Genomic DNA, 14,472 nt, shown 5'->3' on the forward strand with positions numbered 1-14,472 from the left:
CAATTATTGCACAGAAGCAAAACTGAACTCCACATTGAATTGTATGCACTGCAACAGTTTCAATGAACAAATAGAACATGACTGTGTGCATGCCAGTGCTGGAGTCTAAAATGTATTTTAAATCACAAATTCATAGAAGCAATCAAATTTTGAGATGTGGTAAGGATAATCGGGCTCTAATAGTCTTTTCATATAATAAACCAAAGCATAGCTTGAACTGAAATTAGTTAACCAATTCCAGATTACCAAATGTCTACAGAAACGCTTAAGATTCAATGATTCAGTCATGATATTTAGTTTTGCTTTACCCTTTGCTGAAATAGTCATTTTGGTGTCTGAAGATGGCCATCATGACATGACTTGTAGATTACCCAGTACAAACAATACAAAAGTCATGTCTATATACGTAAACCAATTCGTTCTCTGCCCAGAATTAGATTATTTTTTGCTACTGTTGCAGCAATAAGTAACCAAGTCTTGTTTCTGATAAGATCTGAGCAACAGGTGATATTTCCTCCTGACCTTTGAACATTTCACCAACATGTGATTAAATACTGCCATCTTCAGGTCACATGTACAAACAGATGTCAGATGTTTTTATAAGAAACACATTTAAGTGTGTAATTCCTGCAAATGAGTTTGATGCCCCTAGTGTCCACCAATCACACTCTTTGTAATTTTACAAGACCTTTAATTTGAAGAAGAAGAAAAAAAAAGACTGACTTCAATGTTCCACCGTGTACTAAATAATACCAATTCCTCTCACTAGAATTGAAAAACAACAGAAATTTCAGTGCATGGGGGTTGCTGACTGGAGCAGCGCATTTAGGCAGAATGCAAAGGAAATATAACATAAGGTCTAACAAGTGAATTTAAACTGCAAAATGTTTGTTACGTTGGCTAAGACAACTTTTCAAGAACTCTCAGGTTAAAGGTAAGTGCTCTGCCACTCCACTTGACGGGAGTAAAATGCGGGCAAATTCGGCAGGACTGTTACTGCTTGGAGAAGAACTCCTTGCTCTTCTGCACGTCAGGGACAATAGTGTCACTTCCTGGTTTCCATCCAGCAGGACAAACTACAGAGAACAGACAGATGTGTTATTTTAAACTTCTGAGAAGCAGAGGGCCCCACCAAAGATCAGATCCTAGTGCTCACCTTCTCCGAATTTGTCAGTGTGCTGGAAGGCCTGCACCAGCCTCAGTGTCTCATCGACAGAGCGTCCGACAGGCAGGTCGTTGATGGTAATCTGCCTCAAGATGCCTTTATCGTCAATCACAAACAGACCTCTGAGGGAACAGGAGGAGAGAGAAAATGTACTGTTTGTATGGCATTTCCTGTTGATTTCAACACTAATGACAAGATCTGTGGCATAATGTCTATTAACACAAAATATTTTCACTGAAACAAGCAAAAAATAAATAAAAACGTAGTTACAGCAAGGCACTTACAATGGATGCAAAACATTTGAAATAGTGTACAAGTAAAGCCACAAAACTGTCGACTCCATTTACACCCGTTATTGAGATGAGTTTCGGGTTATCCGATCTCATGTGGAAACATTAAATACACTGAAAAAACTATTCGCTGGCTCAACTGTAACATATGAAAATAGCTTCTATTCAGAAATGTAGATATAACATTTTAGCTTTAATGTTCATTAATGTGTACAACACAAAATATCAATTTTAAGGTGAACTAAGAGGGATACATAAAGTAAATGAATACAGTGCATCCGGAAAGTATTCACAGCACTTCACTTTTTCCACATTTTGTTATGTTACAGCCTTATTCCAAAATGGATTAAATTCATTATTTTCCTCAAAATTCTACAAACAATACCCCATAATGACAACATGAAAGAAGTTTGTTTGAAATCTTTGCAAATTTATAAAAAATATAAATAAATAAAAAAAATAAAACCACATGTGCATAAGTATTCACAGCCTTTGCTCAATACTTTGTTGAAGCACCTTTGGCACCAATTACAGCCTCAAGTCTTTTTGAGTATGATGCTTCAAGCTTGGCACACCTATTTTGGGCAGTTTCTCCCATTCTTATTTGCAGGACCTCTCCAGCTCCATCAGGTTGGATGAGGAGCGTCGGTGCACAGCCATTTTCAGATCTCTCAGATCTCTTCAGATCTCACGGAATTGTCCCGTAGCCACTCCTTTGTTATCTTGGCTGTGTGCTTAGGGTCGTTGTCCTGTTGGAAGATGAACCTTCGCCCCAGTCCGAGGTCCAGAGCGCTCTGGAGCAGGTTTTTAATCAAGGATGTCTCTGTACATTGCTGCATTCATCTTTCCCTCGATCCTGACTAGTCTCCCAGTTCCTGCCACTGAAAAACATCCCCACAGCATGATGCTGCCACCACCATGCTTCACTGTAGGGATGGTATTGGCCAGGTGATGAGCTGTGCCTGGTTTCCTCCAGACATGACGCTTGCCATTCAGGCCAAAGAGTTCAATCTTTGTTTCTCATGGTCTGAGAGTCCTTCAGGTGCCTTTTGGCAAACTCCAGGCGGGCTGTCATGTGCCTTTTACTGAGGAGTGGCTTCCGTCTGGCCACTCTACCATACAGGCAGAGATGGTTGTTCTTCTGGAAGGTTCTCCTCTCTCCACAGAGAAATGCTGGAGCTCTGCCAGAGTGACCATTGGGTTCTTGGTCACCTCCCTGACTAAGGCCCTTCTCCCCCGATCGCTCAGTTTGGCCGGGTGGCCAGCTGTAGGAAGAGTCCTGGTGGTTCCAAACTTCTTCCATTTATGGATGATGGAGGCCAATGTGCTCATTGGGACCTTCAATGCAGCAGACATTTTTCTGTGCCTCGATACAATCCTGTCTCAGAGGTCTACAGACAATTCCTTGGACTTCATGGCTTGGTTTGTGCTCTGACATGCACTGTTAACTGTGGGACCTTATATAGACAGGCGTGTGCCTTTCCAAATCATGTCCGATCAACTGAATTTACCACAGGTGGACTCCAATCAAGTTGTAGAAACATCTCAAGGATGATCAGTGGAAACAGGATGCACCTGAGCTCAATTTTGAGTGTCATGGCAAAGGCTGTGAATACTTATGTACATGTGATTTTTCTTCGTTTTTTATTTTTAATAAATTTGCAAAGATTTCAAACAAACTTCTTTCACGTTGTCATTATGGGGTATTGTTTGTAGAATTTTGAGGAAAATAACAAATTTAATCCATTTTGGAATAAAGGCTGTAACATAACAAAATGTGGAAAAAGTGAAGCGCTGTGAATACTTTCCAGATGCACTGTAATTAAGTTCATTGAACTTGTTTAGCTTAAAAACATATACAATTACGATTTTAAGTACTACTAACTCCAAATGTACTCAAGTACAGAACTGAGGTTATGGGGAATACCTATAAGCAGGGCCGCCGAGAAGGGGGGACAACTGGACCTTTTGTCCCAGGCTTGAGGAGGGGTCCACAGAACCTTTCCATATTCTATACTGTAGAGCATATCTAAACGCGTTCAGCGGGAGACACTGATGTAAACACGGAGACAGTGCGCAACTGCAAATACCGGCCTGTTTATGTTCCCCCTATACTGCGCACTACTCGCGCGGCCGCGCTCATTAAAATTATCTTAACATTAATAGTAATAAAAGTATGTCATTGTATCAAAATATGTAATGGGTATGGGATTGTTTATTTTGCACTCTCATGTTTTAGTTGCGGTTCTTGTAAAGCACTAAACAATTAAGACTAAGAAGTTTCAAGGATATTTAAATTCAAGATCAACGCCCACAGACCATTCACACATGGTTGCTGCAGAGCTTTTAAAATCAAATGTAAGATTTTAAAGACCTTTTTCAAGACCTGAACAAATAAAATTAATACCCTATCCCCATACCAAAACAAACCCAAAATAAACAGATCACAGATACTTACTTATACAGGCAGGGGCACATATTCAACATGGCCTTAACATTGCTTATCAGTAAAACATGGTAAGATATATGCAAGTTTAAAATACAAGACATGTTTTCCACATATATCTCACATTAAAATTGGTTTATGTACCATTATATAAATAAATACAAATTAGAGGTCAACCAATATTGGATTTTGCTGATACGACAATTTGTTGAAAAGCAATTAATCTGCCAATAGTTTTTAAAATTGGTAGCCTATATTAAATGTTCGTTGTCTTTCCTTCCAGTGATGGGGAGGGCCAGACAGAGGCTACAAGTGCCCAAATTTAATTAAATTCCAGATCAAAATGCCAACAATCAGAAAAAATAAATAAATAATAATTCAGTAGTGTGGAATTTTTAACTTCAAAGGCTGAAATACACCAGGGACTCTTGATTTTGAAATGTTTGCACTTCACTGCTTCCAGCTGCTGGTTCAAACAGATAATGGAAATAAAATGTACTCTCCTACAATAATCTACAACGTATTACAATATAAACAATTAAAAGTAAAAATTGTCATATTTCATCAACACTACATCATCATCATCAATAGTTGATCATTAGTAATCGCGTCATCAATTTCCGATATGGCTTAATGATTGCGGACTGCTCTGCAACAGCTGAAAACACTCAAGCCCGCACGTGCTTGGAGAAAATACAACAGTGCCGCGTTTTCACTCTGAAGGATGCAGTGCATTTATTTAACTAAATTGTATTCTTTTGAAGTTTGATAATCACATTAGGTCGTATCACGATTCCTGTCATTCTGCCCCCAAATTTAAGACCTGTTTAAATGATAATTAAGACTTCTGTTGTATAATCTACGATATTTAAGACCTTTTAAGACCTTACATTTTAGAAAACTGAATTTAAGACACTAAGACTTTTTAAGGATCTGCTGGAACCTTGTCACAGGAAGCATGATGCATACTGCATCAAAACTGGCAAAAGCTGGCAGAAAATCCATTCTGATTGGCTGGCTGCTATAGGCAACTCCTATGAGACAGGGGTGCACAGGTTTTTATCAGTTTATCAGATAAGTTACCAAGCTGCTGCAATGAGCACCTCTGAGAAAAAATATATTAGATTTATTATTAATTTTTTTGCCATTAAATCTCTTAATCCAGTTAAAGAGTCCTGCTTGAAGCAGATCATGCGATTAAGTGATTATTTGAATAAGTTACCACTTTGTTGCATGTCATACCACACTAAATAAAAATAATCAGTAAAAAAATAAATAAATCAGACCATCCAACATACATTTTGCCTAGGGCCTCTTAACGCCAAGAACCGGCCGACCCCCCAGTCGGACAATGGACTGGAGGAGGGTCCGTTGAAAACATTTTGTACCAGGCCCAAGAATACCAAACTGCAGCCCTGCCTAAAAGCCTTGGCGCTTGAATAATTTAAGCACTTTAGTTTGGTGGAAAGGAACTTATTGAGGCATTTAATTAGTTGTTAAGAAATTTTGGAGAATGTATCTATTTTTAGTAATACTGATGTCGCTTTACTTGAAATCGTTTTTTTGTATAAAGTCACCATTAGGGTGATAATTTATATCTTTGGTGTTCAGTCCATGTAATTGTTCCTTCTACATGTTAATGTGCATTACTGAAGTGCAGCTTTGTGTGCATGTCTTTGGGGAATCAAGTTTAATTACTGACCTCAGTCATTATTTTCTTTAGAGTCCATTAAATTAACTACAAACAATTATATAAATGTTAATACTTGCTATTAGTTGTTAAATCTTTTTCATGTGACATACCTTTTTAAGTAAACAAAGTTGAATGAACGGATACATTAGTGTATATTTAAGACATAAACATAAGTTTAATTTACTTAAAATATACAGTATATGTAGCATTTTTCAATACTGCTTTAAGTAAATCCAACCAATTTTTTCCCAGTGTAAAAGGTGCAAATACAATCTTTCAACTTCAACGTCATGACCACGTAAAGCCGGTAAAAAGACTATTTACATTAGTAATGCATTGCCAGAAGTTTATCCAGAGAAGTATTTCCAATCATAAATAATGATTTAAACATTACAGGTTTTTACTGAAAAATGAAAGTACCCACCGGAACACTGACCCCATACACTTTTATTAACCACGTTTCCACTGTCGGGCCAAATGAGGGCATGCTAGTGCGTGCCAGGGCCAGTTGCGTTCCCACTGTCACTTCCGGGGCTTCATCGTGCCACCTTGGGGCTTTCTCAGGGCCAACAGCCAATGGCCTATGGCCCGCTGAATACTCTTGGGCCAAACAATGTCAACTGGGGATTGAGACGGGGTCAATGTCAAAGGCAGAGTTTCATCGAACTTGCCAAGTTGTGTATCCCGAACCTGTACAACGGTGCGGTAGAAGAATTGAGGGCACAGTACAAATCCGCTAAAACGCACAATGGACAAAGCGGTGCTCAAAGAAAGAACTTTCCATTTCCATGGTTCGAGGTGATGGACAATGTGCTGGGACATTGGACAGACCATCTGCAATACCATGGCAGTTACAGTCGGTTGAGTCGTCAAAACTAACTTATCTTGCTAGCTAGCTAATGTCTACAAACGATATAAAAACAATATTCTAGATAATTAGATAACATTATATCTCAGCTTGAGCTTCCCTCTTGCTTGTGAAATGGGCATGGTGTTTGATTTTGACACCTGGGCGGTGTGTTACGGGCAGGTTTTAGGGCAACGCTGCAGGGCCTGACAGTGGGAACGCAGCATGATTTTGGCCAGTTGATAGCCCTGGCTCGCACTGGCCCGATAGTGGAAAAGCATCTATTGCAAGTGCGTAACCGTTAGGGGTGGGTGATGACCTTTGTTTGAACAATTTTGCTATAAATTATTACATCCCAAGATCGATCTTTTACTTTATGCACAACCCTCTACAATGCGAGTAAATCACTCACATATGCTTCCAAATCTCCAGCTATGAGACTAAAAAGGTCTATGATTAGCCACTGGCTAGTAAATGTTCAGATTTCACTCACTAGAGATTGAGTAGTATAGTGGAGAAGTTATTAGCAACGAGATACTTTCACTGCGTGTTAAACCAAAAAGTTTGTTAAACTTGTTCTGTGTGTCCAAAGACAAGATCCACGGATCCATCTGTCATTGAATAATGTCTCTTTAAAGTCAGTTGTTGGTAAAAAAGAAACAGAAACATTTAATTCTAATCACACATGGATGCGCTAAAGAAATTAAGCACGTCTTCTCTCGTTATATGTGCTTACTGGCTGACGCTGCTAGTCTTAAAGAGGCAGTACCATTTAAGCGTGTGCTCATATCAATGTAAATACTTGTAAATAGTATTATCAGGGTATCTGCAGGTTCGAAGGAATACAATTTAAGACTTAAGACTTTTTAAGGCCAAATAAAAGAAATTTAAGACCACTTTCGCAATAAAAACAAAAACAATTAATTAGCTGGTAAATACAAAACCACCATCTTGTTTTCATTCAATGTAAGTGAATGGTGACTGAAACTCCCTAATATCTCCTTTTGATATCCACTGAAATAAGAAAGTCATACAGGTTTGCAAAAGCATGAAGGTAAGTGATGACAATTTTAATTTGAGTGAAATCTCAAATAAAAACTCAGTTACCTTAAAAATGGCAAAAGTAGTATTAGAAATGTTAACAGATTCAATTATGAAAGAGAAGGAGAGGGAAAGATGCTTTGCTGTTGTTTTCCCCCAATTGGTCTGAATAACTCGCAGCATCACGTAGGCTGCTCTGTCTCGTTTGCCCGTGCGCTGTCAATGTCCTCTTTGTTCTGCGACATTATCACTACGTGAGAAAAGTGACGTGTCGTGAGAGCTTGAGAACAGTGTCAATTGCGTTGGCAGCCCTAGATCTATAGAGATGGAGATGAGAGATATAACAGGTGTAACTCTGCAGCTGAGTAGTTCTGTTAGCTTTACAAATATTGTCAAAGGTATCGTGTAAAATCTCGCACGCTTGCAAATTGTAACGTTGACAGCTTTGTCGATTATAAGCAGGAGCGATAGTGTTAGAGACACAAAATAACGGCATTTGCATTTCGGATTAACGGGTTTATGAATGTTTATACATGTGTAACGTTGTAAGTTCAGTAAAAATGCACTTCCCTGCATGCGCTCACACTAAACTCAAGTGTCAGCTGCTAAATGCACGAGAGAGAGAGAGAGAGAGAGAGAGATGAGAGAGAGAAAGAGAGAGATTATTTTGACTCGAGCAGATTCTGCTGTCTTAAGCATCTCCTCCCATTTGAATCGGGAAAACTGTATCAGTACCCAGCCTTAGTAACTGAAATTGGCTTCTTTTGAAATAAAACTGAGAAATGACTTTTATTTTAAGAAGCACAACAAAACCTTTCCTTTTTAACATAGTCTAAAAGTTTGCCGTTACTGTACTATGCCCACTTGGCAGTGCATGTGAACTTTATCAAGTACACTTGATGACTATCTACTTCTGTTATCGTGCACTGCAAGTTAGAGGGGACAAATGGAAGTAGTTTAACTGAATGAGCACAAATGATAGTATGACATCACAGACCTGTAAGCAATACCCTCATCCTCTTTCAGAATGCCGTAGTCCCGGGAGATGGACTGAGTCAGGTCCGCCACCAATGGGATGTTCATGGAGCCCAGCCCACCCTGCTTCCTGGGTGTGTTGATCCTATCAGGAGCAAGCAACGTTTGATGTCACAAGAGCACAACAGTGGGTTAGAGTGCTTGACTAAAAAATTTGTTTTTCCCATTCAATTTTTATCACAGGAATGTCAGATAATCCTTCATAAAAGGTGGCTGCAGAGCTCTTTAACAATGGTTAACATTTTTAACAATGGCTACAGGAAACAAATGCTATCTGTTGCATAACGTCATGTGTACAGAGGTGGACGGTATGACGGTATATATTGTATTACAGTTGACTGGTAAAGATTTTACCACGGTATATCAGAGCAGCTATCATTGCGCAAGACTGCTTTACGTTGTTTACATGCGAGTGATAAAGAAATGTGTAGTAATTTGGCTTTTCCAATCAGTATTTAGAGTCAGAGCTAGAAATGCTCCAATTTTTACAGCTGATGCGGATTTCTTGTCATCTGAACCGGATGGTACCCATCCGGATTAAGCTGTCATAACTGGTAATATTTAAGCTCTCTGGTCACGGTTAACTCAGTTTTCCAGTTATAGTTAGGCTATGCCATATCTGTTGCCTAGTTTTCAAATGACATTTTACAAAACATTTCAGCTCAAAAGTAAGTCTTAGCTTAGTTTATTTTAACTTTTAACGTACATTTTTTTGCAAAGAATGTAGCCATTACGACTAGAGCAAGAGTGGTAGTTTCTAGAACCAATAAACTCCTACACCCTTCCTTTATCAGTGCCTCTGTAACAGCCTTATCAAAGACGGGCAGGTTAAGAGAACACATTAGATAACCACTAACTACGTGAAGCCACAGAAATCCCACTGAGAAATACGTTAAATCCTACCGCCCCTTTTCAGCGCTCTGCACTTCCATTCTTTGTCTCTTAACTTCCGATTTGCATTGAAGCTACTGAGTCGATCAATATGGATTACATGTGAGGCACAGGAAGTATTTTTCACCAAGAGTTGATGGTGTAAGTCTACAGCACCACTCTACTATATCAAAATGCTAGCGAATGGTTTTACAGTCACTGTAAATGTTCGTTTTTCTGACACACACGGAGGTAAATTGGAACTGGCAGATCACATTCAGACAACTACGACACACTGCACTTTTTCATGATACAAGCGTTTAATTGCTATACATGTAATTCGGCTTCATTTTTTAGGTTTCAACTTGTTTATAATTTGTGTTAAAATGTGAAGTTGAAGTGAAATTTCAAACAATGACAGCTCGTATTATTTCACAGGCAAGTTCATGAGTTCATGACATTAAAGAAAATTACATTTGTAATTTAAAATGGATTGTTACAACTCTGTTGCACAATTTATACAGACTGTATAGTCATGCTGTCCAGCACTAATGTGGAAGGTGTGAGAAAGAGCCAAAAGGGATCCTCACCATGCCAGATGGCTGAAATGCGAGTCGGTGGAGGCAGCGATGACCTCACAGCCGATTTTACGGAACTCTGCGGCCCGTTCACTGAACGCGATGATCTCGGTAGGACACACAAAGGTGAAGTCAAGTGGATAGAAGAATAATATGACGTACTTCCCTACAAGAGCAATGAGAGAGAGAACCAAAGATGGAGAGAAATAAGCATGTTGTGGCTGACTACCAGCATAAAAATAGAAAGAGTTCAACTACAAACAGACAGACAAGAGTTTGTTAAGAGTAGCTTAATGACATTTAAAGGCAATTTTGAAACTACAAAACAGCAGAGTGTAAAAGTGTTTACTGGCTGCTTACCTCTGTAGTCAGAGAGCTGAATGTCTTTAAACTGTCCATCTACCACAGCGGTGGCCTTGAACTGAGGGGCAGGGTGGCCGATCTTAGCGTTTCCAGCAGACATCTTGAGGACTGGTTGATACTGGCGACAAGAAAATTCAAATATGTCAATGCTGTGTAAGGCTTTAAAACATACATCAACATTAAATCGTACATTTTTTTTAATTATTGCATCACAAACAGCCATAATTTAATTTATGACCATTTACCACCCTCTGAACATTAGAATAAAACAGGCCGTTGATGTGTAAATGTGACGGTCCTAATGTATATCTATGTTGTAGATCAAAAGATCAAGAGCATTTTGATTCCCCATTATATGACTCCATAAACAAGAATTGAATTCATTTGTAAAAGTTATTAACATCTTAAAAATGTGCATGCACCAATGAATAGATAATTGACATTACAGTACTTTAAACAGTCATATTATTAAACAATCTTAATAAATCTTATTATCTTTATTAGTTATAAAATGTAGCTTGTGTTCAGGAAATCTGGTCTTGTGACCCAACACAGAATTTGCTTTTTAGCTTTGAACCGATAGGTTTTGATGTATAATGCACGCAACAGGCTTGCAGCAGATCACACACAGCAAGTCACACGATAGTCAGTTGTTCTGAACAATGGGCTTCCAAGAACTCAAAGTCGTTGAGTCTAAACACAGGCATTCAGCCAAGTCACAACCAAGTTTAACTTGAGAACGTGGGTAATTCACGCATAACATGTCCACCATGAGCTTTTTTTAATCAATATGAAGATTTTAGGTTAAAACTTAAGAATGTGTATATTTGAGGTCCTCTAACTGGTCGGCAATTTTTAATCACCTTTTTGCCTTTACTAGTTCAACTTAGGCCAAGTCAACACTAATACGTTTTAGTTTGAAAACGCATCTTTTTCTCAACGTTTTGGCCTTCCAATCACACTGAGATGGTGTTTTTGACAGCGAAAACTGAGCTTTTTGAAAACACTCTCCCAAGTGGATAAATTTGAAAACGCCGTCTTCGCGTTGTAGTGTGGACCGGGAAAAACGGAGATATCATTTGATCCATTTAACCCAAAACAATCAAGACTGTGGCCCATGTTGTAGCGTCGTTGTTGTGCATAAATCATTTTGATAGCATTATTAAAAATAAATGTTACTTTTGTACGACCTTGACATTGCATTCCTTCAAAGGCAGCGGGAAGTTTACTCAGAATTGCTGTCTGGCGACGGAACACGAGGACAATTGAGTGTCAGAACGTACACGGAACGGTGATTTTTCACATGCGCAGTAAGGGGATTTCATCGTTTTCATCAGGGCCGTAACAACCATAGACATTGAGGGGGACATGTCCCTTAATCTGATTCTTGCAGTAATTGTTTATCATTGGGTATGTTTACATGACAACGATGTACTAAATATGGAAGTTTTTCCTTTGCGTTTTTGAAAAGTTTCGCATACAGACGACAACGTTGTCAAAACGATCCCCGTTCACACAGATCCCCATAAATGACTAAAAACGCTGTATTATGCATGCCAGGCCAGTAGCTGGCGATGTCACTTTGTAAAGAAACACTACGCGCCTGCGCACATAAGCATTCTTCCACAGAGCGGTGAATACAAACAATGAAGATGGTGATTGCTGGTCGTAGTTGTGATGCAGTAAATCTACACTTTGCCGGAGAAGCATCAATAAACTCAAAATCTTGAGCAGCACAAACACAGTCCTGTAGTCCGCCATTGTAGTTTTGAATGTCTCGCGCGTTGTTTTGAAGCGCACATGCCTATAGACTGAACACGTAATACGCGTGCGCATGACGTCATTGTTTTCACAAATTCGCGTATTTGTATGTTTACACGGAGACGATATTGGCATCATTTTCAAAAACTTGCACTTTGAAACCCGTTTTCAAAAGTTTGTGTTTTCAGGCCCCAAAACGCTGTTGTCGTGTAAACGAACAGCCAAAACACATAAAAAGTTTCAGTTTTTAGTTGAAAACGTTGTCATGTAAACAGCCCCATAGTCATGCAGACTGTTTTATTCAGTTGTGTGCTGAATGGAGTCAAACCATTGACGAGACCTGCATCATGACCCTTTAAGCGTGTAAACGGGTAATGTTTTGAGAATAAAATAAGTAAACTCGCCAACTTTGAGACAAAACTTTTTTTTTTTTTTTTTTTTTTTTTAAACATACCCCTGATGTAGAGAGTGTTAAATTGAATAATAAATTAACAGGGAAGTAGAGCTGGTAAAATAGATCATTTATAATAAGCTCAGCTTTTATTCAGTTTTTTTAATGCCTGATAAAAATGTATCTACCTTTGTAGAGCAATACAATACTTTAGGCAATTGCAGAATAGTCCCATCCGTCACATATACACTTCAGAAAATTTAGTACACAACTATTTCTGGGCTTGAAATGAAACAAAAACCAAATCAATGCGGAACTTTGAATCTCAAAAGGAGTAGCTACAATGTGGCCCCCTATGCACTACTTAAAGCCCGATGTGGCCCCTTTACCAAAATAGTAGCCCACCACTGCTCTAGAACCAAGTCATTCTAACTGCAGAATCCTCAAATGCAGGACACAGAGGAACACAGAGGAATTAAACAAACTATGGGCAACTATCGGCACAGATTTTGCCGATAACCGATAGTCCCAAACAGCTACTATCGGCACCCATTAATCGGTTTTACCGATATATCGGCCTACCTCTAATAATTAGCATGAAATATGCTTTATATTGCACTGTTCATAGTAATATTTCACTTTATCCAGACACTTGACTCAGAGATCCTCCGAATGGCCCGGTGACCTTCAATGGCGCCTTACACACTGATAGAGCACAATATCTCTGCCACAGCAAACACATAAATGGGTCAACGAGCACTCGAGACTTTGCCCTGAAGACACCCCAGTTATAGACAATTATCAGGCCGAAACAAGTGCACCAACACTAAATACGCAGTAGGGCAGGTGCACTAATGATAACGAATGACTGGAAATACGAAAATGATCATGCATGCATGCATGATCAAATCGTTTATATTAGCATTATATTATATTATATTAAGAGAGTTATTTCACCGCTTAGCCACATGAGCTAAACCAAATACAGAGCAAAAGCACGGTGGGGTGATATAAAGGTAACATTACGTTAACCCCATCAGACAAAGCAACTTTGGTAAATTAACACCAAAGTAATTAAGTTAAATGCATGAGAATATTACGTACAATTGTTGAAATATAAACGTGCAATCTGCAAGAAAGACAGAAGCAGCGCCTCGGCGTTTTCCACGCGCACGGCACGCGCCCTTTTGCTCGTTTTAAATCAGCAAAATTAATTTACAGAAAATGCATTTTTGCTCGTGCATCATCGTAGAGCCTCCGCACAAGAGTTACATATCAGCATCACAAATTTACCGGTTCTGTGTGTTGAAGAGGCGTTAACGGTGACGGCAAACTCCACTGTCCCTTGATGCGCGAGCACAGGATGATTGTTGCTATAAAAGTCACGAGACGCGGATCAGACGACTTCTTCTTCTTCTTCTTCTTCTTCTTCTTTAGGTTTTTAATGGCGGGTTGCGAACCAACTTAATAGGTGCATACCGCCACCTTCTGTGATGGAGTGTGAAGATAATGAAATCTATATTTCTCCCTGTTCCCTATATCCTATATTTTAATCCACTGCTCCTAATAAATCTCATTATTGCATTCATTTGTTTCCCCGCATTTGGACCATCATTTAAGATATTGCTTATTATGAATTCTTGACTTCTTAAGGTTTGTAATTCTTCCTTAAGACTCCTCCTTTCTCTTTCATATGCAGGACATACCATCAACACATGCTCTACTGTCTCCTCTATTGCACAAACCTCACATAAACCTGTACTATGTTTCCCTATGATGGGTAATGTATAGTTAAGATTTGAATGTCCTGTTCTTAGATGTGTGAATATAACTTCTTCCAATCTACTTATGTTATGAATGATTGTACCATTTTTTAATGCTCCTTTATACCTTATGATAATGTCTTCCTGTTTGACATGAATCCCAGTAAGTCTGCCATTCCCTATTGCATGATTCCAATACCAAATGTTTCCCTTCTGATCTGTTAAGTGA

At 38.9% G+C, this 14,472-nt stretch overlaps 1 protein-coding gene across 1 annotated transcript; it reads right to left on the reverse strand.

The window, feature by feature from the left end:
- Positions 1-670: 670 nt before the first annotated feature.
- LOC127443805 (peroxiredoxin-1-like) lies at positions 671-13,905 on the reverse strand. Its single transcript, XM_051702714.1, has 6 exons — positions 13,774-13,905; positions 10,326-10,446; positions 9,978-10,131; positions 8,480-8,602; positions 1,157-1,287; positions 671-1,076 (listed from the first exon to the last, which is right to left on the reverse strand). The coding sequence occupies exons 2-6, from the start codon at positions 10,426-10,428 to the stop codon at positions 994-996; spliced, it is 594 nt and encodes a 197-aa protein (XP_051558674.1). The 5' UTR covers positions 10,429-10,446; positions 13,774-13,905; the 3' UTR covers positions 671-993.
- Between the last annotated feature and the right edge of the window lie 567 nt (positions 13,906-14,472).

The sequence above is a fragment of the Myxocyprinus asiaticus genome, chromosome 7 (assembly GCF_019703515.2).
Source record: "Myxocyprinus asiaticus isolate MX2 ecotype Aquarium Trade chromosome 7, UBuf_Myxa_2, whole genome shotgun sequence".
Classification (NCBI taxonomy): domain Eukaryota; kingdom Metazoa; phylum Chordata; class Actinopteri; order Cypriniformes; family Catostomidae; genus Myxocyprinus; species Myxocyprinus asiaticus.